The sequence below is a fragment of the Pelodiscus sinensis genome, chromosome 9 (genome assembly GCF_049634645.1).
Source record: "Pelodiscus sinensis isolate JC-2024 chromosome 9, ASM4963464v1, whole genome shotgun sequence".
Classification (NCBI taxonomy): Eukaryota; Metazoa; Chordata; order Testudines; family Trionychidae; genus Pelodiscus; species Pelodiscus sinensis.
Genome location: NC_134719.1, coordinates 40617905 through 40643777, shown reverse-complemented (window position 1 = coordinate 40643777; position 25873 = coordinate 40617905). Strand labels below are relative to the sequence as shown.

The window sequence follows — 25873 nt, the reverse complement described above, 5'->3', positions numbered from 1 at the left end:
TGTAAGTTAGGATATAAAAGCAGGGACAATGACTCTGGTCTCAGCATATACCAGCAACAGAGGTGGAGAAATAAGCTGAATTCTATGGAGGTATGCATTAGGAGGCACCCTGTTTCTACGCACCTGCCGTTTCTGACATGCCCCCTGGTGTGGCTTTACAGCTCTGCACCACCCTTAACACAGGGCTGTCCCTAAACATCACACTCCGGCCTAGGCTCTTTTCGGATGTAGCCTGAACATGTTTTCTGGTTGCTTTTATTTCAACATTTTGAAATATCAGGTTCTGACTTTTCTTTAACTAGAGAATCTGGATGTTGAAGTCCCAGGAGACAGACATATAAAACATACTGTTTCTGTTCATTGGGGTCTCTCTCTCAGAGCTCTGCCTCAGATTTCAGCCTCCTGTGGTATCATTCACCAGTTCTGCAAAAGACTTACTAAAGTCCTTCAGCAAACAAAGGCAGTCATGACCTAAAGTAAAATACAAGCTAAAATTAAAAAAAAAAGACTGAGTCTGGTTTCATCCTTCATAAAGAAGCAATAAAGGCAATGACATAAAGGAATTGTTTTTGTTTCCCCATCTTTACAGCTAAAATTTTTAGAGCAGCATCAGATGGCAGTGAAATATGACTTCCAAATAAATCATTATCTTAAGTAAAACCTCTCTCATTTGTTTTAGGTGAATATTGGATTGATCCTAATCAGGGCTGCTCTGGAGACTCCTTCAAAGTGTACTGTAATTTCACAGCAGGTGGTGAAACTTGCATCTACCCTGATAAGAAATCTGAAGGAGTAAGTACCAATCTGTGTTTTGGGTTGACGTCTGACAGATCGTGCCGTGTTGTTGCAATATTGAACTAAATAGGAAAATTATACTGTCACATTTTCATTTGCCTGTTTTCTTACAGGATAATTAATGCATTTCACTTGCATAAACAAGACAAAGGCAATGAAATGATAAAGAAAATTTTAAAATAGCCATTTTTGCCCCCTTTTGCTCAGATGCACTTTTTTATTCACCTGCTTATTAACGCAGTGTCTCCTGCAGGCCAGGACATGACATGGCTATTTACCCTTTTCTAATGAACATGGAGTTCAGTCTGACACATACAAGATAGATAAACTGTACTGTCTGATTCTCCACTGTCTTGCCCCTGGTGATATCATTTATACCTGAACAAAGTGGCTGAAAAACACTGTTATTAACTGAGAGTGTTTCACACCCATGAGTATGAATGGCTGCCTAAAGTGCAACCAGTGAAGAAGACGGCTCCCATAAACCCTATCTAGATGAGGGATATAAATCAATGTAGTCATACCAGGGCAAATCTTAATTAATCCAAACTGGTTCAGTGTACCTCAATAACTTATCTGAATTAATCTCAAGTATCACTGCTACATACTCTGTACACCTTATGAACAGAAATTATTCTGTCATCTTTAATTCGATTCAGTTGGCCTGAAGCAATTAATTTGCAGGCATTTTATCTCTGTCTAAGCAAAGTATCCAGTTTTGGAGAATTAAATAAATCAAATGTAGATGTGTCTCTGCATAGCTCCAAAGGCCACTTAAAATAGGTTGATATCCCACAAGGAAAATGTATTTTGCATTTAAATGCGTTCTTTTTTCTAACTAATGGAGTAAATACTCACAATCTCTGCTCCTTTACAACAGGTCAGAATTTCATCATGGCCAAAGGAGAATCCAGGAGCCTGGTTTAGTGAATTTAAGAGAGGCAAACTGGTAAGTAGTCACCTCAATGTATGAGTCACAAACAACTCAAGTAATTCTGACTATACAAGTCACAAGCCAAGTAATTCTGACTATACAATGCAGAAAGGAATTTGTGCAACCTCAACCTTTTCCCCTTTAAACATAAAGGCCGGTAAGTAATCTCTTTCACATTGGACAGCAAGAACTTGTCCTGTGCTTTTCTATTTATCATGCTTCAAATGTACCAAAACTGCCAGTGGTTAACTGCAGAGCAGACAAATGCATTGTGGCAGCTCTCGCACCACCACCAACCTTCTGCAGAGTAGCTTAAGTGCAGCTCCCCATGCTCAATCCCAGGTAACTGCAGACAGGCTGCAGCATCGTTTATGCATATTCAGTACAACAGACATAACCGAATCTATGTCCCAGAAGAATTGGCTATTACAGGTTGAACCTCTGGCATAGTCATGGACTCAGGATCGCCCACCGGGATATTGGTAATGGGTGCCAAGATCCTCTTTGTCCCCTCCCCCCACATCTCTCGCATGCTAGTATTCCCGCACTTACCAACTCCCCCCCTCCCCCAGCATTTCCAGAGTGCCACAAATCAGCTGTTTGTGGTGCTCAAGCTCCAGAAAGGAGGGAGAGGAGTGGAGATGGGACTTGTTCAGGAGAGCATGCAGGGAAGAGGTAGGATGGCTGTGGAGCCCCTGGCTGGAGCCAGGAGCAGAGCCATGCAGACAGCATCTGGGACCTGGTGCCAGCAGCTGGGACCCAGAGCAAAGGGCCAGTGGCCTGGGTCTGGGACCAGCCACTGGGACCCCCAATGAGGGACCTGAAGATGAAACATCAGGCAGCAGCAGAGGGGCTTATGGCTGTGACATGAGGCTAGCATTGCAGCCCCCAAGCAAGGGGCCATCCTGGGCACAAAGTTTGGGGGTGCTGCAGCCTCCCCCCCTCTGTACCTCATTCTTCCCTGCCTATGGAGAGCCACTGGCACTCTTCATTTACCTCCCTTAGTCCAACAAATTCTCTGGTTCAACACCAGTCAGGTCCTAAGGATGCCAGACTAGAGAGTTTCAACCTGAATGGACATGATTCTCTTTATCTTGCAGTAGGTTGCAGCTAAATATATGTAGTTGTTTGTCACAATTCCTGGTGCAAAGTGAAAACCTGTTTACTGATTCATAGCTTGATTATGCTTTAAAATCTAACACTGATGATTTAGAATGTATCAGCTATTTTTTACATTAAAGTCTGTTAATGAGATTCTGTGTCAACCAGAATTTTCTGGTTTAAAATTTAAGAGAAGGAAGCAACCAAATGTTCATGTGCCTACTTATATTTTCCAGCTTTCCTATGTGGACGTTGAAGGCAATTCCATTAATATGGTTCAAATGACATTCCTTAAACTACTGAGTGCCTCTGCCAGACAAAATTTCACTTACAACTGTCATCAGTCAGTAGCTTGGCATGATGTGTCATCTGACAGCTACGACAAAGCACTGAGGTTCTTAGGATCAAATGACGAAGAGATGTCTTATGACAACAATCCTTACATCAAAGCTCTTCATGATAGCTGTGCAGTAAGTATAGGCTCCAAATATTCTTCTCTATTTTAATATGACAGGTGAGCTTAGTAGTCAAACTAGTTCATTCTTACGCTGGTTTGCTTCCATGAAAAGCTCTGAAGATTTTGTTTTTAAAATTTTAATTACATTGAATTAGTCATTTCTTTAAATTTCATAAATGTATCAAAAATATTAAACATAATGTAAGCAATAGCAAAGAAAAGTTTGGCATGAATGCATGCTGTTAGTGACAGTGTGTTGAAATTAACTGTTTTGCTATTGTAAGTGTTATGTAAGACAAAAGCAATGGAAAATGAGCATTATGAAAGGCAGCATTGCACTGTTAATATGTGTTAACTTGAAATCAGTTAATAAAAGGGAAAAACACAAAGGGTATGTCTATACAGCAACATTATTTTGAAATAACTAGCATTATTTCAAAATAACTTAGTCCATGTCTACACAGCGCGCAGTTATTTCGAAATAATATTGAAATACTGTCAAGCTGGAGGACTTCTTACTCCAACTCCTGTGTAATCCTCATTGCCCGAGGAGTTGGAGGAAGAGTGCTCTGTTTTGAAATAAGTTCTGTGGAGATGCTCCCAATTTCAAAATAAGCTTTTTTTAAATAAGCTATACAATTGACGTAGGTCAATTTGCGTAGCTTATTTCTAGTTAAGCCCTGCTGTGTAGACGCAGCCAAAGTGAATATAATAAAAATTTGCTTCAGAGAGCTGTACTTCATATATTCACAGTGTCTACACAGCAATTCCATTATTTTGAAATAAATTCAAAATAACCGATGGCTTATTCCAACGTCTGTAAACCTCATTCCACTGGGAATAATGCCTATTCCAAAATAGCAATTTCAAAATAGCTGTAGTGTAGACACTCCACTGCTGCTATTTCAAAATAGCTCCTCCCCAGGGCCATTCAAACTAATTACTCCCCACTGCCTCCTGGGGCTCTAAATCGAGGCAGCACATCCACATTAGGGAAGCCTGCCTTGGTTTATTTTGAGGCTTTCCTGTAGTGTAAATGTGCTATTTTGAAATAAGTTATTATGGAGTATTTCTTCCAGAATAGCTTATTTCAAAATAAGTGTGCAATGTAGATGTACCCTAAAAAAAGAGCAGAACTCAAGCCAAAGTAAAGTGCATAGATTATATCCTGGCCACTTCTTCCAGCTTCTCTATTGTCACTTGGATTATTACATACATACACCAGCTATCTGATTATCTCTCCAACAAGGTACTGGGCCCATTCAGGTTTATCAGATGTTCGCGTCTTGCCTCAAAAGTCATGTTTCAATGCTGAATATTTTGCCCTTTGTTTTCTGGACACCTACATATGATACTTCATACCATTTACACCTGACTGATCATTGAGTTTCTGTGATATTTAAGCATCCTCTCTATAAATGCCTTTGTTTAGAGACAATTACAGAGGAGGTTATGATTAATAGCGTGGAGCAATACCTGAAGTCCTTGGGTAACCTACAGCTTTTCCCATCTGCATTAGACTGGGTTGTGAGCAGAGGTGAAAATGGGCTGGTACAGACCAGTATAGCACACCAATAAGAAGTGGCTGCTGGCATTGGCCCATACATAGCTTATGTTAAAGCTTTGCCCCTTTTGCTACCCCCTACTCTCCATTGTTGGCCCTGTTGGTAGGGTCTGGCAGCTCTGCTGACGGGTCAGCAAATGGGACAACCCATTGATTTAAAGGGGTGTGGGGCTCCCAACTGTCACTACCACAGCAGCAGCAGCCAGAGCACCAGCCCTTCCAAATCACCACCCAAGCACTGGAGCTCCTGCTGCCACTGCTGCAGTCCCGGGCTCCTGGCCCCCGACTGCAATGGCAGCTGTGAAGGGCTGACTATGGGGGTCTGGCTGGGATACAAAGACATTGCTAGTGTAGTTGGTCAGGGATCTCTTGTTGGCAGTGGATCATGTTTACTATGGATTCTTTTACATCTATTTTGATGCAGTATACCAGCAGGGTTCGCACACGTGTGAAATCTGGCAGAGTTTGGTAGAATGGTGCTCAACTGGCTGCGTTCTTTTTTTCTGCAGACAAACACTACTGTTTTGTTTGTCTGACAGAAGTCTTCTCCTGATGGAGTACCATAGCATTCTATTCTATAACTGCGTCTCTTCCATGTGTACCTCTCTTCCTAGTTATGTTAGGGCTTTTGGTGAGGAGGCTTGTGTAGCTTCTGTTATTGTGGCATCTGTATGTGGAACTCTTGGGAGAAGTAGTGAAATGGTTTGGGGGTACAGTGCCATTCATAAGCTCACAACACTAAAATGTATGTCTCTTTTTATCATAGCCTGATGTGGCATTCTCTCAACTTTCTCAGTGTTTCCTCTCAGATGGGGGGATTGATGAGGGAGTAAGATCACAGAAGATCACAGAAGCTCAAGATATTGCTTTGGTTGGCTAAAATAACATAGGAGATGATGAAGCTGACATCTTCTCCCACAATTAACAGGGGTTCCCCTTTTTTAAAATAAACCGAGGTGTACAATCTAGCAATAATAGCAGAGATCTGCCTGTTTAGAATTTCCAGCTAGCTGCTGTAGCACTTTGTAAGGAGGTTACAGCCTTTGTCCTGGGAAGTGCACAGTATCTCAGTTATTGTCCCCAGACCGGATTACTGGCCTCTTCATGAGGGTGAAATCTCCACAGTCCCCCAAAATATACTCACCAGCTACTGCATTAGTACTCAGGATTCTCCAAGGGACTTTAAAATTCTCATAGATTTTTCCAGTGAGAGGACCTATTTTAGCCCAGAGCTTTTTGTGATGTTCAATCACTTTCTCTTTTAAAAAAATCAGCGGTTCCACATTTGCATTTTTAGAAGATAAAAATAATTTTCAAAAAAAGAAAAGAACTCAAAACCATCTTATTAGGAACATCTGGCATTAGTGCATACTGTTCAGTACACGGGAGGCCAGTTATGTATAATTACAGTACATATTGTAAAGTTAATTTGTGAAAGATCTATAACATTGCAGCTTTTATGTATAACCATTTTTTAATTTTCTTTTGCCTTTTTCTTTTCACAGTCAAGAAAAGGCTATGGAAAGACTGTCATTGAAATCAATACACCTAAAATAGACCAAGTGCCTATTGTTGATGTGATGATTAATGACTTTGGTGACCAGAACCAGAAGTTTGGATTTGAAGTTGGTCCCGTCTGTTTCCTCGGTTAAGTATAGGGCAGTTGAGCAGATCGGCAAACAAGTTGTGTCTTGGTGCCACCAACCCACTTCATGCCACATGCAAGTTTTGATTAAGGATGGCATAGAAAAAATGTCTTGCTGGGTACGTATGTCTTATCTAGGAAATATTCGTTGCCCTTGTAGGGCCAGAATCACATGACTTAAACTTATTTGGCAAATCGTGAGGACATAAAAGGGTGTGGCAGAGACAGACAACATAGGATTAACTTTATGAATATTCCCTTTGGATTCCTTGGTGCTGTAAAAAATGAATGGTGCTCCTTCCATTTCAACAAAGAGGTGCTAAGGAGGTGTGTTTAATAAATTGTAATTATTCTATGTACAGTACTATACTGTTTTTTCTGTGTCCATTTCCAAAACTTGCATGTGTCTCTGAATTGCATCTGGCTCTTATTTTATAATTGCAAAACTATGTTGTCAATACTGTGTATGTATTATGAAAAATAAAGCTGTAATTTCCAGTGAACCAATTTAAATTTTCTGATTAATAATAAAGTCCCTTTGTATATATTTATGTTGAAAAGCTCTGTTATTTGAAGTCGCCAACAAAACTTCAGGTGGCAAAAACTGGAAAATCTTTTGACAAGACGCTCAAAACAACACTTCTTTGTTAATATTACTTTGTGATAATGAATTTCAAGAAAGAATGCACCCACCGAGGTGCTGTATTCCATGGTGCTATTACCTCAGACTTTTTTTTTTCCTTTTCAGATTCCAGAATTTCTTAAGATACCTGTATATACCTAAAAATAAGCAAGTTCATATTTTGGGTGGAGGAAATGTGTATGACAAATGGGGGGGAGTATGTGCAGAGATCTGTTTAAGTCTATGTGAAGTAACTTGTAGTTATAGTTATCCTTTTTAAAAATCTCATCTGAATTTGTTTTCATTGTGCTTCTTTGAACTATATAAATATTAAAACTTGATTCAAAACAACTATTTATGGATTTGTGCAGTGTTTACATAGCTTTTATTTGATCAATGATGAATATTTGCTTCTGAACTGGATACTAAGTTCCACATGATAGCCCATATATTATTTGCCCATCCCATCAATATGAATTCTCTGTTATTTCAAGTTAAGGCCAGGGACACAATATGTCTAGGTCATGTGATTCTACCTAGTTGCAAAGCAAAGTACAAGGGGACTACTACCTACAGAGCTTGTTTTCTGACCCAAACTGTTATAATTTGCAATCCAAATCTCGCAAAAAGTTTGGTTTGGCCTTCCAGCTAAACTTTTTTTTTCAGGTAGTACGGAGTAGAAATCACATTTTAACTTTAAAACGCAAATCCTTTTGTAATTATTTTTCATAATATATGTAAGACTTGAAAATAAATGTTTGTTACTATTTCTTATATAAATTGTTAAATTAATTGGTACCAGATTCCACTGCCTCATTCCAACTGATATTTAATACATGTAAAAGTGAGATTTCAAAAGTCAACCTTTTGCTGTTCAGAATTTCTTTTATTTTTGAACCAAAGTTTGTAACTGTCACCTCAAAGAGGAAAAATATGGATTTTATTAATAAAATCAAGTCTTGACTACCTGGGCTGGTCAATCTGTTTCTTCAAACTACAAGAAATATTCATTTTCAGAAGGGTAATGGTAATGCTTCCAGACCATCCAAAATCAAAAAATATTACTCTATACACAGCCAAGCACTACAAAGGCATCATGATCAGAGGTATTCATATCTAAGGTCCCAGTCCTGCCATGGATAACTTGTACAGAGCCCCGTTAAAGTCAATGGGTGTTTGTGTAGTCCCAACAGTCTGACTATGTGCCACTAACCACCAAATTGGGCTCTCAACTCCTTTTCACAGCCTTTATCCGTATTTTATGATCCCCATAGCCACCTGAGCACCTCGCAGTCTTCAATGTATTTATCCCCACAAGCCCCCTGAGGTAGGGAAAGTGCAATTATTCCCATTTTACAGATGGGCTGTGTCTAGACTGGAAAGGTTTTCCGCAAAAGCAGCTGGCCGCTTGAATTTCCGCAAGAACACTGACGATCTCATGTAAGTAATCAGTACTTCTTGCGGAAATACTATGATGCTCCCGTTCAGGCAAAAGCCCTTTTGCGCAAAGCTTTTGTGCAAAAGGGCCATTGTAGACAGCTGAGATTTGTTTTGCACAAAAAAACCCCGAAGGCAAAAATGGCAATCGGGGCTTTTTTGCGGAAAAGCTCGTCTAGATTGGCACGGACGCCTTTCCTCAAAAAGTGTTTTTGCGGAAAAGCGTCCGTGCCAATCTAGATGCTCTTTTCCGCAAATGTTTTTAACGGAAAACTTTTCCGTTAAAAGCATTTGCGGAAAATCATGCCAGTCTAGATGTAGCCATGGAGAGCTAAGGCACAGGGAGGCTACGACTGCCCAGGCTCAGGTAGGGTACCTGTGGCAGAGAGGAAACTGAACTTGGGACTTCTACAGCCTGTGTAAGTTCCCCCATTACTAAACTAAATTTCATCTCTCTAATCTGAAAAATAGAAAACTGTGCAAAAGCAGCTCATCAAATATACTGAATATTTTAGATGTGTAGATAGAAAAGAAGAGGAACTCTCTCCCCCTAGGTTTTGCGTATCATCTATGGGAAAATTCATGTGCCTTACTACTTAATCTTGATAATATCAGAATCACTTTGTACAAGCTCCATACAACAATTCAACATTATTGAACACTATACATAGGACATTGTGCTCAGCAGAAGAAAATTTTGATTGAAATTGCACTTAAGTGTCTCTGGAAAGTGAGAGTGTCTAGCTATGCAGACAAGACATAGGAGGTATCAAGTGATGCTAGGTCTACAAAATAATCTCAAAAACTGTGTACATTTCCAAGCAAAAACAGGCCAGTAAGTTCCAGACCTGTAATTAACAGTCTGTGTAATCATAAACAGGCTTAAAAATTGCTTAGTGCCTTCTAGATTTTGCATCAAAGAGCTGGCAAAAGCAACTTGCAGAATGTTTGGAATCTCACAATACCCATGAATAGCATAAGACTGGAATTCTCCCCCAGTGGTGGAATGCAGTTTTTGTTGAAGGGCCTGGTTTGATCTTCTCTTTAAATATAAAAACTTTAAAAAAAAAACCAATGAATAGATCTGCAGCACCTAAGAGACTACCAAAAAAATGTAGATGGTATCATGAGCTTTCATGGGTACAACCCACTTCTTCAGAAGAATAGAGTAAGGGCTCCAGTTTTTTGTAGAAAGGTTCCTTGGGGCAAGGAAGTGCTGGTATAGCTGCACTAAAGTAGAGTGAAAACTTTAACATATTCCAGAAAAATCATGATTGGCTGTGATCAGCTGTTTCTGAGGGATAAGTTCCATCTATGATGTCATCTTAAATTGTAAAATATAAGGTTCCATTCCTCCACCCACAGTCTCACTGAACCACTTATTCCATGAGTAGTCTCTCCACCTACCCTTTCAATGGGGTAAGGTACTCAGTAAGGGTTTGTCTACACTACAGCGTTAATTGAAGTTAACTTAATTCGAAATAGTTAATTCAAATTAAGCTAATTCGAAATAACGCATCTGCACACAAAAACTATTTTGAAATAGCGCATCCACGAGTGAATCCTGAACCGAAGTTAAGGCTGGCCGGAACCAGTGCCGGCAGGGCAGCAGGTTAGGACTTAGTGTGTGGGGCTGCTGCCTGAGGGTTACTGAGCTCCATGCTTAAAGGGACCCTACCCCCATCCCAGAAGACAGTTCTCAGGGTTCCCTGCTTGCTTGTCTACCTCAATGAGGGACAGCAAAGCAGTCCTGTCTTGGAATGCCCTGAGTGCCCGTACTCGGGACACCACAGCACTTGGCTACATGGAGCCAGAGCTGCCCCTGGGAATGCCGGTGCATCTCATGGGGTTGTTGCCATCAGCCCGGCTGCACTTGCTGCAGGCTGCCATCCGGGGGGTCCATCGGGAGGTTGTCAGGATCCAGGAGGCCCTGCGGGAGGGCGCCCACCCCGAGGAGCCTTCAGAGCCTCCCGGTCCTCCCCACCAGGGGCTTGTGCCCCATTCCTCCCTCACGTCCTTCCACTTACTCGTCCCTATGTAAAGTGCTACATAGTCCTGTTTTTTGTTTCAGCTAGACCAGACTAACACAGCTACATTTCTATCATTACCCCTCCCACCCACCCTTCCTGATGTCAAATAAAATACATTTTTTTTCAAAAATAGAAACTGGGTTTATTGAATAAAACTAGGGGGGATGAACCTCTGGGGAGACTGGGAAAAGGAGGCAGGAGAAAAGAGGGTGGGAGAGGGGAGGGGGAAAACTGGGAGGAGGGAGCTGGAAAGGAGAAGCAAGGGGAGGAAGGGGGAGGGGAAGCTCAGCGCACAGGGGTGGGGATCTCGTCGGGCCACATGTCTCCCAGCACGGCGGGAGTGGGGGCCTCAGCGTCCCCGGGAGAATGGGGAGGAAGGTGTGGATGTTGAGGTGGGGGGTGTGGAGACTGAGGAGGAGGGTGAGGAGTTTGAGGCAAGAGAGGCGGGAGGGGGAGAAGATGTCGGAGGAGGAACGGTAGCTGGGGGGGCAGCAGGTGCTGGAGCGGCACGAGGCAGCACACTCTGCACCAGGGTCTGCAGATGGGTACAGATGGCATGACCCTGGGCAAGCAGCTTCCTCTGGAATGCCCATTCTTCCTGTGCCCGCTGCTCCATGATGCGGGTCAGGGCTTGCAGGACCCCCAGCTGCTGCTCTCGGTACCCCTGCAGTGTAGTGGTCATCCTGCAGAGACCTCGGGTACGGGAGCATGTCCCGGACGGGGTGGTGCGCCCTGCACATGCAGCTGGTGCAGCTGTGGAGAAAGAAGAGAAGTGGTTAGTTCTCCCTGGGGACACTGTGGGTGAAGCCCAGCCCCCCTCTGTGAGGTGAGGATGACCGTACCCTGCACCGTCAGCGCTGCTGTGCTTGTTTGCATATGGTCGGAATGTCCATCTATCCCTGGGAGTGGGAGCTGCCCTGACCATGCAACCATACCCCTGTGCTGTGTATAGTGTGGGTGAGGTGGGGGGGCAGATGTTAAGGGGGCTTGTGAAGTGAGGGCATCCTGCTGTGTCCCACCCCGGGGTCATGAGCATGTCAGGTCTCTTCACACACACGTGTGGCTATCAGGCCACAGCCCTTGTGTGGCACGCAGCTGGAGCCACCTGCCCAGGGGTGGCGGCACGTGTTCAAACGTGCACAGGTTGCTGAGTGATCCATGGTAAGCAAGGGACAGCTCGGGGGTCCGGCTGGTGTGGCACCCTCCATGGTGGCTCCTCCTCTGCGCCCTGGTCAGGGCCCTCTGGTCCCGGCTCGCTGCCCCCCGGGGTGGCACAGATCGCACCGCCCCCCAGGATGTGGTCCAGTGCCTCGAAGTAGGAGCAGGTATCTTCCCCTGCTGAGGAGCTGCCCAAAGTGGCCCTGGCGTACCCCTGCCGCAGCTCTTTAATTTTCACCTCCTCCTGGGTGCTCCTGTGGCCTTTCTGGGCCATGGTGGCAGCTATGTGGCCATAGACGGCTGCATTCCACCATCTAGTGCAGAGATCATGGACATTGGGGGCCTGCGCCCAAACCTCAGTGAGGTCCATGATCTCCTCACTAGTCCAGGAGAGAGTGCGGTGTCTATGACCCCTGGCTGGCTCCTGGGTGTTGGGGGACTGGGCGGGGGATGGCAGGCTGGCACTGGTTGCCCGGATCATGGTGGGGCCACTGGGTCGGGACAAAGACTGCTGGCAGGCCTGGATCTGGCACATGCAATCTGGCCAGAGTCTACCCCTTTAAGGGCTCCGGGGCTGGGGGAGAGGAAAGGAGTTTTCCTGGTTTGGCCCAGAGTGACCACCAGGGGAAATTAGGAAGGGCTGGAGGCCAGCTAAATCAAATTAAGTGTCTACACAGCACTTATTTCGAATTAGCTATTTCGAATTAGGCGTTACTCTTCGAAGAATGAGGTTTACCAAATTCTAATTAAGCGCTCCGCTATTTTGAATTAAATTTGAAATAGTGGTTTGCATGTATAGATGCTATTAAAGTTAATTCGAAATAACGGTTGTTATTTCGAATTAACTTTGCAGTGTAGATATACCCTAAGGTTCTATGGAGCATGGCTAGGAGTAGTAAAATTAGGGATCATATTTCATAATATGACAACACAAACAATCAGTTTTATGAAATAGAAGACCTCTAACATAGATTCATTTACTTTTCAGAATGCTCTTTTGCTCAGTTAGTAGCTTATGGGTTACAAACAACTCTTTCAAAGGCAAACAGGAATCAAGAACCATGTTTAACTATTCACTTCCATAAGATCACTCTATAACTGGATATTTAAGAGCATATTTTTTTGTAAAATGATGTCCTTAATGTTTATCATTTTGAAAACAAGTCTAATATTCTACACTGCACTAGAGCCACCCAACACTGTAAAATGAATTTTCACATATCATTGTTCAAAACTTTTTGTAACTTGAAACAGGCGTCAAAAAATATATGTACGTGTGTTCATAGTTAGGTGATATCCGTGCCAGAAGTGAATTTAATTTTCTCTGGCTTCATCCAGAAAACAGCATATGTAGTAAAGACGATGCTATCATGAAAATATCATCCCTTACATTATCTTGTTCTTTCATCTTCATGCACAGAAGACACAACATTTTGAAAGCGCTGGAAAAAATATTTAAATTTCCTAGCAATGATAGTTCAGATAGTTTCCTCAACACTGTTTCATAGGAAGAAAAGAATGCAAAAAAATTATTATTAATATTCCATGAAAATCACACACTTTTGATAGGCAGGTTGCTTAGAACAGCACTTGCTGCCTAAAGGAAATAAGATTTTTATTACACTAAAGTCACGCCCATTTCCTATTGCTGCAGTTGCTTGATAGTCATAAAGTGACATTTAAAAGCTACCACTGTAATCTATGACAAACTTTTGTCCAAGACACTTCTCCTGCTGGAGTAGCTATGTTAATTACATAATGGGTTTTCTGTGCAAGTGGCTTGAGAAAAGATACAATAAAAACATTTTTATTTTCTATAACAATCACAATCAAAATTGTGGTGAATTAGTGTCCTCCATTCCACACATGTGTAACCCTTCATGATATGGCTATTAAAACTTTGAAGTGATGACGACAAGACACTGCACAGCATGGTCAGGTTTGAAGCTGTCTTGTTTATGCACCTTATGCATTCTGACAGTTAAAGGGCCTTGTAGCAAAGTGTTCCAACTGGTATTCCACGGCACAAAAGCCCTTTCACCAAACTGAGGACTGGTTAATTAGTTAGCTATTTAGTTAGTTTCCAACCAGAATTTTGAAGATTACCGCAGTGATGAAGGCTGATACATGCAGAGTCAAGTATTCAGGGAGTTGTGCCATTCTGTTCTTCTACTCTATGGCTATGTTTATACTGGCATGACTTTGCGCAAATACTTTTAACGGAAGAGTTTTTCTGTTACAAGTATTTGTGCAATAGAGAATCTATACTGGCATGTGCCTTTGCACAAAAGATTTGCTTTTGCACAAAAGCATCCGTGCCAGTGTAGATGCTCTCTTGCGCAAGAAAGTTCCGATGGCCATTTTAGCCATCGGGCTTTCTTGAGCAAGAAATTGATGTTACCTGTCTCCACTGGCATCTTGCGCAAAAACACTTGCTCAAGAGGACTTATCCCTGAGCGGGAGCATCAGAGTATTTGTGCAAGAAGCACTGATTTTGTACATTACAAGGTCAGTGTTCTTGCGCAAATACTCTCAGCCAGTGTAGACAGGTGGCAAGATTTTGCGCAAAAGTGGCCGCTTTTGAGCAAAATCTTGCCAATGTAGACACAGCTTATGTTACATGGTGCCACTAGTGTTACCATCAATAGGAGTTGTACCTGCTAACTGAGGTCAGAATTGAGCTATGTGACAGGCTGACCCCATCACTCACGCCGGGTCCGCGCGCACGGGCGGCTCGCGGGGAGCTGGAGGAACGCCAGCTGTGCTGCCGCACATTCACAGCAAGCCGGCAGCCACTTTTAAGCGCGGCACCGGCACACCTGGGGGGAGGGAGCACCTGCTGGGCAGAGACGGAGGCAGAGGATGCGGAGGGGAGAGCGCCGCCGGACCAGGGGGAGGTGCGGATGGCAGGCGTGCCAGCGGCCATCGCCCCTCGTCCCCCCCACCGAGAGGGACTGGGGGGAAACCGGAAGAGTGTGTCCCTGCCCAGACTGATGGGGCTTCCGACAATGAGGACCGGCCAAGGGAGGCCTGCAAAGAAGCCCGCAGAAGCCACTCGGAGCTCTGCAAAAGCCCACCGACCGAGGAGGTACCCAACGCCCCGTTCCTGGCAGGACGCAGAGTCGGGACGGTGCCCCGACTCGTAGGGCCAAAGGGGACCCCCCGACACCAAAGGAGTCTATAGGCAGAGGGCCCCAGGGTGTAAGTAGGAGGGTGTGAGTCCCACCGAGACTTCCCGGTTCGTGGGAACCCTATTACGCCCTATAGGCCTAGAGCAAACGGACTGAGAGTAGGGGAGGGCCCCTCCATGAACAGAACGCGGGCCCACCCTACCCCACACTCTTGCGGGGTTAAGAGGGAGGGGGGTGGTAACCCCTGTGGCAGATGGTGGAGAATGTGGGTATAGACCCACACCCCGGCAGAGGGGAACTCGAGTGACCGATAGTGGTGAAGGAAGAATGGAGGCAAAATAGTTGTTAGAGTGGCTGGCAGAGCAGCAGCGGCAAAACCACCAGCAACAGACTCAGCTGCTGCAGCAGTTCGCAACGCAGCAGCAAGAACAACAACGGCAATTAGTCTGAGAGTTAATGGAACAACACCAGTCTCAGCAGGACCGGTGGTTCCAAAAGTGGGCTGCTTGGGAAAACCTAGGCGGCCCCGTAGCCACAGGCGGGCCAGGGGAAGAAACCGATTTCCTCCAGCTGCCGGTGCGTCTGGCCAAGATGGGCCTGGGGGATGACCCCGAGGCTTTTTTAGTCACGTTCGAGTGTGTGGCCACGGCGGCCCACTGGCCAGAAGAGCATTGGACCACATTGCTGGCCCCCTACCTCACCGGCCCGGCCCAGGCGGCTTATCGGGGGCTGCCAGACCGAGAAGCACTGAATTATTATAACGTCAAGGAAGCCATTCTTGACCAGACAGGTATTAACCCCGAGACGTACCGCCAGTGATTTAGAGCGGAACGATTCCCCCCAGGGGCCCGCCCCAAGACCGTGGCCCAGAAACTGAGGAACCTGGGGTAGCGCTGGCTAGAAACTGACAAGCGCTCAGGGGCCCAGGTAGCAGAGGTAATAGTACTAGAACAGTTCTTGCAAATCCTCCCTGCAGGAGCGCAAAGATGGGTTCGGCGCCACCGCCCCGAAGCCCTAGCAGACGCAGTAACTCTAAAGGAGGACTATGTGGCTGCAGATGGCCCGGGAGAGAAGGAGCCAGGCTGGAAGGTAGGGCGGGGCGGACCTGAAAGAGAGCCGAGAACGCCACAGCCCCGAGGTTGGGGTGAGCCAAGAAGCAGCTCCCGATTTCGGCCCATATCCAGCCGAAGGGCTGGTTTAGGCCGGGGGTTGGCCCCCCGCCTGGGGAATGAGGACGAGCAAAGTGAACCTAGGGGTGAAGAACGGACCCCGCAGGCCCCAACCCTGCCCCGGAATGTTTGCTTTGAGTGTGGCCAGGAGGGCCACTTTAGAAGAGATTGTCCCTTTATGGACTGCTCATATGAAGAGGTGATGGCGGAAGGGCCAGGGGAAGAACCCCCACCGCATTACAGCTACGATTGTGCTCAATGGCATAGAGATTACTGTGCTGGTTGACTCGGGGTGCAGTCAGACGCTGCTCCGGACCAGCTTAGCCCCCAAGGCCCAGGCCGACGGGCCACCGGTACAAATGCAGTGTATCCATGGTGATGTGAGGGCCTACCCCACGACCAGGGTGTGGTACGGGACCAACAAGGCGAGAGTTACTGCCGAGTGGCCTTGGTGCCAGACCTAGTGTACCCCGCCATATTGGGGAGGGACTGGCCCGGGTTCCGCCGGATCCTGAAAGAGTGGAGCCACTCTGTGGAACCTGCGCGGAAGAGGGGACAGTCGAAGAGGCTTCACAGGTTGGGGCCCAGGGTGAGGCGATAAGTAATCCCGCCCCAGGGTTAGAGGAATTAGGAGGGAAAGACTTCTTGCAAGCGCAGTGGGAGGATCCCACGTTCAGTCGGGCCTGGGAGCAAGCCCTCAGGCCATCGGAGGACCAAGCCCTCGAGTCAAGGGAACCCCAAGGACCCTATTTCGAGGTAGGAAACGACCTCTTGTAGTAGCCGAGGGTGTTGAAGGAGAGGGGCAAAGGAGGCAACTTCTCGTACCCCGAAGCTATCGCTGGAAGGTCCTAGACTTGGCACATTCCAATCTGTGGGCCGGGCACTTAGGCCGCGAAAAAATGGAGCAACGCATCATCCAAAGGTTCTTTTGGCCCGGAATCTACTGGGAGGTTAGGGAATTCTGCGAATCCTGTCCCGAGTGTCAGCGTGCCAATCTACAGCCAGCCCCTAAGGCACCCGTGGGGGTCCCTTTCACACGCATAGGGCTAGATTTAGTCGGGCCGTTGGAGAGATCCAAGAGGGGCTCCAAGTATATTATGGTAGTGGTCGATTACGTCACTCGCTACCCAGAGGCGATACCGCTAAAGAATACTCTAGCCTCCACACTAGCCGAAAACCTAGTCGAAATATTTTCAAGGGTAGGGATTCCTTCCGAAATTTTAACCTGACCTCGAATTTAATGAAGGAACTGTGCAAGCTGTTCAAAGTAACCGTGCTGCACATGTCTATCTACCACCCGCAGACCGACGGGTTGGTAGAACAGTTCAACCAGACACTGAAGGTGATGTTGAGGCGATTCGTGGCTGAACAACCCCAAGAATAGGATTGCCTGTTACTGGCCCTGCTATTCGCAATCCGCGAGATGCCCCAGGTGTCCACAGGGTTTGCCCCATTCGAATTATTATACGGTAGGAGACCTCGGGGGGGGGTCTTGGATCTACTTAAGGAAGCCTGGGAAGACCAGGGGTCCAATGCCCTGGGGTCCGTATCCTATATTATAGAGCTGCGTGAAAAGTTGCAGCGACTCTGGGAATTCGCGAAAGCTAACCTTCTGGAAGCCCAGGCCCGGCAAGTGCAACACTCTAATCAGACGGCCAAGGTGCGCGAGTTTAACCCTGGTGATAGGGTTCTACTCCTGCTCCCTGTAAGAGAGTCAAAGTTATTAGCACGCTGGCAGGGCCCCTATGAAGTGGTGAAACGGATAGGCCCCGTAGACTATGAAATTAAATTGTCGGGACGAAGGAAGGATACCAAGGTGTATCATGTGAATTTATTAAAGAAGTGGCGGCCGCGGGAGGCCTTATTGATTATGCCCCCAACTCCCCAAATGGAACTAGGCCCCGAGCCCGGAGAAGTGGGGGTATATGATACCGTGGTTATGGGCGCCAATTTAAATGACAAACAAAGATCAGAAGTTCAACAGTTAGTGAGAAGTTACACTCATGTCCTGTCGTCCCTACCGGGGAGGACGACATTAACTAGCCACCATATAGCTATCAGACCAGGCCAGAAAGTATGGAACGGAATCCGACCATTACCCTACAAGATGTGGGACCCTGTTAAGCAAGAACTCCAGACCATGTTAAAATTAGGCGTAGAAGAGTCCAAGAGCGAATGGTGGAGTCCCATAGTCCTGGTACCCAAACCCAATGGAATGCTCCGCTTTTGTATAGACTTCTGCAAAGTCAACGCGATCTCAAGGTTTGACGTGTATCCAAGGCCGCGAGTAGACACCCTGTTAGAAAGGCTAGGGTCAGCCAGGTATTTATCTACTTTAGACCTCACTAAAGGGTACTGGCAGATCCCGCTTACTCCAGCATCCCGTGAAAAAACAGCCTTTTCAACTCCTTTCAGCCTCTTTCAGTTTATCACCATGCCTTTCGGATTGCACGGGGCCGCGGCCACATTTCAAAGATTAATGGACAAAGTGATGCAAAATCACCAGGGATATGCAGCTGCTTATATTGACGATATCATCATTTATAGTCGTTCTTGGGCCGACCATCTAGATCAGGTAGAGGCAGTACCCGGGGAGTTAAGAAAAGCGGGTCTGGCGGCTAACCCAGGGAAATGCTGCATAGGGCAAAATGAGGTAATTTACCTCGGATACACAGTTGGGGGGCGGGGGGGGGGGGAGTGAAGCCTCTAGTTGGGAAGGTACAGGCCTTACAAGAATATAAAGCCCCGTCCACGAAGAAGCAAGTACGCCAGTTTCTAGGGTTAGCCAGCTACCACAGGAGGTTCGTCCCCCATTTTGCAAGGATAGCAGCCCCACTAGAAGATCTGACAAAAAGTAACCAACCCCGAAAAATCAGTTGGTCGGAACACTGCGAACGAACCTTCCAAACGCTGAAACTCCGGCTCTCCCAGCCTCCGGTATTAACGCAACCCGATTTTTCAAAACCCTTTATTTTACAGACTGATGCCTCGGAAGTGGGTCTTGCTGCGGTCCTGTCACAAGAAGAACAAGGAGTAGAACACCCCATACTTTATTTGAGTCGTAAGCTGTTTCCTAGGGAACGCCAATATGCAACTATTGAAAAAGAAGTGCTTGCCGTGAGATGGGCAGTCGAAGCACTACGATATTACCTTCTAGGAGCTCCCTTCCTCCTAGTTACAGACCACGCTCCCTTAAGATGGTTGAATTCAATGAAAGAAACGAACCCCCAAATAATGCGATGGTATCTAGCCTTGCAACCTCATGAATTTAAGCTCATCGACCAGGTAGGAAGCATAACAATGCCGACTTCTTTTCCAGGACAATGGAAGGAGAGGAAAAAGAAAACTCAATCCGAGACTTAGAGGGGAAGGTGTGTAACGGACTGACCCTGTCACTCATGCTGGGTCCGCGCACGTGGGTGGCTCGCGGGGAGCCGGAGGAATGCCAGCTGTGCTGCTGCGCATGCGCGGCAAGCCGGCGGCCGCTTTTAAGCATGGCACCGGCACACCTGGGGGGAGGGCGCACCTGCTGGGCGGAGACGGAGGCGGATGATGCGGAGGGGAGAGTGCCGCCGGACCAGGGGGAGGTGCGGATGGCAGGCGTGCCAGCGGCCATTGCCCCTCGTCCCCCCCACCGAGAGGGACTGGGGGGAAACCGGAAGAGTGTGTCCCTGCCCAGACCGACGGGGCTTCTGACCAACGAGGACCGGCCAAGGGAGGCCTGCGAAGAAGCCCGCAGAAGCCACCCGGAGCTCCGCAGAAGCCCGCCGACCGAGGAGGTACCCAACGCCCCGTTCCTGGCAGGGCGCAGAGTCGGGATGATGCCCTGACTCGTAGGGCCAAAGGGGACCCCCCGACGCCGAAGGAGTCTATAGGCAGAGGGCCCCAGGGTATAAGTAGGAGGGTGTGAGTCCCACCTTGACTTCCCGGTACGTGGGAACCCTACTACGCCCTATAGGCCTAGAGCAAACGGACCGAGAGTAGGGGAGGGCCCCTCCATGAACAGAACGCGGGCCCACCCTACCCCACACTCCTGCGGGGTTAAGAGGGAGGGGGGTGGTAACCCCTGTGACAAGCTACAAAACATTGATTCAGAAATGGCCATGTTTTGCTTAGCGTGCCTGGTTGCTATCTTGTAATCAAGCAGAGTCCCATTACAGTCATAGGACTTCAGTGGGGCTTTGTACAAGGGAGTGTATATGCCTGTATCGATTCAACAGTAGGATCAAGACATAAGTATCCCCTCTGCTTGCTGCTATGCTCTAACAAAAGAAATAGCTTTAATTCTGTAAATAATTTTGCTGTAGTTGATCATTCTAGCAGTAACATCATAGAACCAACTAGCACTAGACTGAGATTACAATAGTCATGGATCTACTCAAACTAAAGGCAGGAATTATGACATTTAATTTCCCCTCCCCCTACTCCTCCACTTCTTCACAAACCGGCTTCAAAGAATACAGACAAAACTTGTATGTGGCTAGGAGACTTTGCAGTGCTCAGAAATATGGCCCAGGTGACATCATGAAATGTACAAGTATGAGATATGGAAAAGTGCATGAACAAATCACAAGTCTATTCCTTTCTTCTCCCTCTTGTAATTCTGGACATTATCCATCATATACTGTTACCCAATTTTTGTTTTGTCTAGTCCATAAATGAATCCGTGACCACTTATTGGACTGCCTTTCTACAGAAAATATGTTTCTGTTTGTCATCCATTCAGCATAATTTCATCATTTTCACCACAATGGCTGGTGGTGACCTGCTGTTTATCTTGCAATGTCCAGTTAATATTTCATAAAATATTATGAACTAATATACTTATTACTGAAACTGCTTTTCAAATTTCTGTTTATCAACCGTTATACTCCCAAGCCACTAACATTACTGTTTTTCTCATATTCAGCTGGTATTTCTAGCACATCAGGCATAGAAAGGATAATTGCTCAGCCTCCTTCATGATTTTAAAACAAAAACATCTGTCTCAAACACTGCCAATAAGCCTTAAACAGATAACAAGAAAATGAGAAATTAATCACTTGCCAAACTACACTGCAAAGAAAATATGATGGAACATTTATCATCACGTCTCCTTCTGATCACATTAGGGAAAACTGAGTTTTAATACTTTTTCAGTATACTATTTTTGCAACTTGTAAAGGAAAGTACTCACTGCTTCTGATGAACTAGCCTCCCTTTGGTCACTTAAATGATAATCATGTGGAACTCTCTTTGAAAGAAAAACGTTCACCCTCTTCTGTCCTAATAAATTATTTGATCCAAAGTCTTTGGTCCAACAGAAGTATACTTAGTACAAGGGCTCACATGTATGTTTGTGCCTTCAAAATACTGGGCCTGCCTGGCCTCACTTGGTCATTGTTGATCAATAGAAAAAGCTGACGGTGTCAAGAACTCACAAGGGATTAATAGCAGCCAGGAATAAATGCAGTATCTTGGCTGAGTCCCATTTTCCCGTGTCATATCCTCCATGCTGAGGACAGCAAAGGCGCCATGATAGTAGCCCTATGCTGCAATACATACTGTACACAGGGGAAATTCTCCAGTGCCCAAACAAGTGGTGCCTACAGTTGCTTTGTACTAAAAAAAAAAAGGAAAAGCAGCCACAGCATAATGGTGGTGATAGGCCTTTATATAGAAACAATAGAACTCCAAGGGTAGCCATTCTGACTTTATATCTTAGTAAGTGGGCAGAGGAAGTGGGCATTGTACTCTGTTAAGCAGAACCAAATAAAAAAAATCACATCAAAGAAAATAAAAACAATCCCACAACCATACTCTGAAGAAGAGAGAGAGAGAGGTGGGAAAGGGAGTTGGTGAGGCAGAGGGAGGAAGAGGCTGGTGATGTAGAGAAACTGGTGATGGGAAGGGAAAACAATTACACACCCTGGTCAGCCCAAGGGGGCGAGCTTGAGAGCTGAGCTGCACCATCTGGAAAACACTTCTGTGTGATTGCAGGAAAGCAACATTTTGACAGATTTGGCTTCCTGCATTTACTGTGAAGGGGGCAGCTGGGTTCACATACTAACTGGGATGAGGAGTTATTTCCACAGACATCCAGAAAAGTTTAGCAGGGGAAAGGGGGTGAGGAGACATGCAAGAGCCCCAAAGTGCCACTAACTTCATTTCTCAACCACTAGCTGCAATACTGAGCTCTGTCCCCAATCTTCTCTGCTTCCCATTCCTAAGTGCATCCCCTTATCAAATTATCCTGGTTCCTGGCACTACCACTTCTGGTCTTCTTTATACAGCTGCTTACATGTGTAGAGCTGGACAGGGGAGCTCTGAGGTCTGAAAAGATGATCCTTGAAGAGGAGAGGAGATCCATTTTTGCAGAGACAGACACACTAAGCCAAAGTCCAAATCCCCTACCAAAGAGATGAGGAAAGGGTAAGCTGCCCAGCCACCCTGCTAGAGAACCCTACTTGCAGATGGTCAGAACTCCAACACATAAGCCTGCTCCAGAATGTGTATATAAAAATTACAAGTTACAAAGTGGTAAAATTAAAATGTTGGGAGGAAATTTCAACAAAAATAGACACAAAATTATATATATATATTTTTAAATTAAATATTCACTAAAACCAGGACATTTCAAGGACAGCAACATGTTGTGCAGTGCAGGCTGTTTTCTTCAAAATTACATTTACAAAAATATTTTGGTCAGAAGCGTTCTACCAACTCTAGCTATTTTGTACCTCTATATTCAAGTAATGCTTAAATCACCATTTAGAGCCCACTGCATAATACTATGGCTCTTGTGAGTGTTCATTTGTCTGCTTGCATCTGAGGTTCTTTTGTAGTGCAGTTTGATCCACAATAGTATTCCAGTGCCATTAGTGCATATGGCAGTTTATAGGCATTCAAAAATACTAGATCTTTTCCATGAAGTGCCTGCAGTCTAAGGGGATTAAATAGACACACACACACAAATTCAAGACACTAAAACATGAAATCAATAATCTTTTCTTTTGCGGCAGCTGCAAAGGCCCAGAACACTACACATGGGCAGCGGCTGACATTGGGGCCTGATTTAGGGGCAAGAGAACTAGACAACCAGCTGGGGTGATGGGTTCAGGGGTACTGAGTCAGGATCCTATTCTTGTTGTTAGTGACAAAGGGGAAAATAAAATTGTTGAATAAAAATGTTTCAGGTATTCTGTATCTGGCTTCATTTTTCAATTACCTCCAAGAATGTTCTTCCAAACTTCCTGAAAACTACATTTTCCTTGAACCTCCTAGAACGTTGTCAGCTATGCCCTTGTAAATATACAAGGAGCAGGCATCACCAGTCAGTCTGAAAAATATGAGAACAAAGGGAGAAATCAGATGTGATACTGCAAACCTTGTTTTATTATATAATTGTGAAAACCTACTTGTGATTTAAGACATGAAAAGTATAAGTAGTGACTAATAAAGAATTCATTAATGAGATGCCAGAAATAGCGATCGAACCCCCATCTATACAATAATAGAAAGTATTCAAATGTTACTTGTTAAACATGGCAAACGAGCTACCAGTATTTCTTTTCTAATACTGTGGCAGACAGATTTTGCTATAACTAAAATTATCTGTTTTCACTCATAGAAAATAAATGATGCTCCCTCCCAAAGCAGGAGCATCACTATAGCAAGCAAAAAACTCAGCTGCAATCTAGTTTGCAGCAAGTTGTGAAATTGATGAGAAAATATCAGAAACAGAACAACATATACTGTGCTTTAGGTTGCAGCATTCATCCCAGTGCAGAAGAAATTGAGGAGCAAAGTGCAAATGATGGAAGTCCTACTAAGGAATTAACTGATTTACCTGTTGATAAGAAATATAAATGTGAGGAAAGTGATGATGAATTGCCCATTTTTCTTGATGATAAGAAAATGATGATAAAGAAGAATGTGATGCACATGAAAAGGAGAGTAATGACAAAGAAAAATTTGATTTACTTGAAAATGAGAGAAACAATAAAGAAGATTGAGCCTCGCATGATAACAGAAAGCACTGTGACTATGTCTAGACTATGAAGTTTTTCCGGGATACCACAGGTATTCCGGAAAAACTCCGCCGTGTCCAGGAAACGCATCTGAAGAAACGCGTCTGAAGACATGGAAGAGCAGACGCGCTCTTTCGGAAGCCCTTTCTTCCTTGTTTCACAAGGAAGAAGGGCTCTTCTGAAAGAGAAGGTTTTTCCAAAATTGTAGACGGAAAATTTAGATGGGCCAAATTTTGGAAAAGCCTTTTCTGAAAAAACAGTCAGAAAAAATCTCTTCAGAAAAACAATCAGAAGAAGGTACGCAAAAAGCAGCAGACTAGATCCTGCTTTAGATCCTGCTTTAAGGCCAATGGCTTTATAGCTTGGATCCTGCTTTCTGGCCTCAGATCCTGCTTTCTGACCAGTGATCCTAAACTCTGCTGATATTCATTATACAATTTTGGCATGGACCAGGCAAATTCGAGGATATGACTTTTCCAATAAATAAGCAAATGGTGCATCAAAGTCATGAAACGGACTACAAATGCAATAAAAAGTGAAGTATTCAAAAATTTAACAAATGGGAGGGGGAAGAGGTTTTCTCTCTGGGATGCAAATTAATCTAGGACTGGCCCTACTGGCACTTTATCAAATAGAGTCCCAGACACCTGTGGCTGAAATAGGACTGGTGTACAAAACGTGATTTTCCAACCTGTTGTTGGGATACTGGGATGATATGGAACAACCAGGTAGGAAATTAAGACCAGTGCCATTCTCTTGGCTTGATCTTCACTTGCTTTTTTTTCCTTTCATCTTTGTTTTTAATTATCTCTGTAAGGTTACAAATACATACAATCTAAGGCTGTAAATATGAACAATGCAGGAAACCACTTTACTGAATTTATCTTACTGTTATATTTATGCATATTGATTTTTCTATTATTTCAATTATATTAGTCTGTGACTAAAGCACAAAGTGTTTCTGTGTGTTCTTCACCAATTTCATCTTCTTAAGTAACTCTGAAGAGCCACTTGAAAAAGAACCAGTTATTTTTGACGAGTGCATATTACACTCCTGTAAGTAATGTGACAATTGCAATATTCGATCAGACTATACCATTTTAAGTGAGACGTCTCTTGTTGCATACATGCAACATGTCTCAGGTGGCATGCAACCAGGATTCATACTGAATTTGATGCACTTGTTGGGTCATTAATTTCCCCAGCTTGAGCTGGGTATTGATGGGAAGTGTGATGTGAATGCTGATCCATACACCCAAGTGAGAGGAGTCATTCTCTAAGACTATGGAAACACTTACTACTAGAGAAGATGAGGAGGTGGGTGAATGGACATATTTTGTAACGGCTTGGCACTGCTAGGTATACAAGTAGCTTTGATCCATTGAAAAACATAACCCAATGCTACCTGATTCATGCTTGAGAGCACTTATCAGCAAAAGTTTTCCCAGTGATTTCAAAAGGCCTTTCTGTGTGAATGTGTGATTAATTACATGCCTAATCCAAAGCCACTGAAGTCAGGGGAAGTCTGATCCCCCAAAATAAGAGTTATTCAATGCTGCCCATGAAGAACAGCATTTGGGACATATTTCTTCAGATGCTTCTCTGCCGTGAAGAGTCTGATTTTTAGAACTTTTGTTGACTTCAAAAGAGGATCAGAAGTTAAAAGATGAGGAAGATATGGTTAAGTATGCTGACTTGTGTAGGAAGATGAAGATGCACTTGTCCTCTACTGGAAAGCAAATAAAGCCCCGTACATGCTGTTCCTCTACAATGGAGAATGAAGAGATCCTCAGTGTGCCACTCCATTACTCAGTGCATCAG

At 44.9% G+C, this 25873-nt stretch overlaps 1 protein-coding gene and 1 long non-coding RNA gene across 8 annotated transcripts in view; one reads left to right on the top strand and one right to left on the bottom strand.

The window, feature by feature from the left end:
* The window catches only part of COL11A1 (collagen type XI alpha 1 chain), a 255966-nt gene extending 247880 nt beyond the window's left edge, over positions 1-8086 (top strand). For all 7 annotated transcript variants that reach the window (XM_075936624.1, XM_014571895.3, XM_075936623.1 and 4 more), the window contains 4 exons: positions 680-792; positions 1676-1744; positions 3067-3300; positions 6357-8086. In XM_075936624.1, coding sequence (XP_075792739.1) covers positions 680-792; positions 1676-1744; positions 3067-3300; positions 6357-6503 — 563 coding nt within the window. In that variant the 3' untranslated portion in view covers positions 6504-8086. The remainder of the gene's footprint in view (positions 1-679; positions 793-1675; positions 1745-3066; positions 3301-6356) is intronic.
* A 2730-nt stretch (positions 8087-10816) lies between these two features.
* The window catches only part of LOC142830669 (uncharacterized), a 33214-nt gene continuing 18157 nt past the window's right edge, over positions 10817-25873 (bottom strand). Inside the window, exons 3-4 of the long non-coding RNA XR_012906113.1 lie at positions 23251-23361; positions 10817-11338 (exon numbers count right to left, since the gene is read on the bottom strand). This is a non-coding gene — a long non-coding RNA (uncharacterized LOC142830669). The remainder of the gene's footprint in view (positions 11339-23250; positions 23362-25873) is intronic.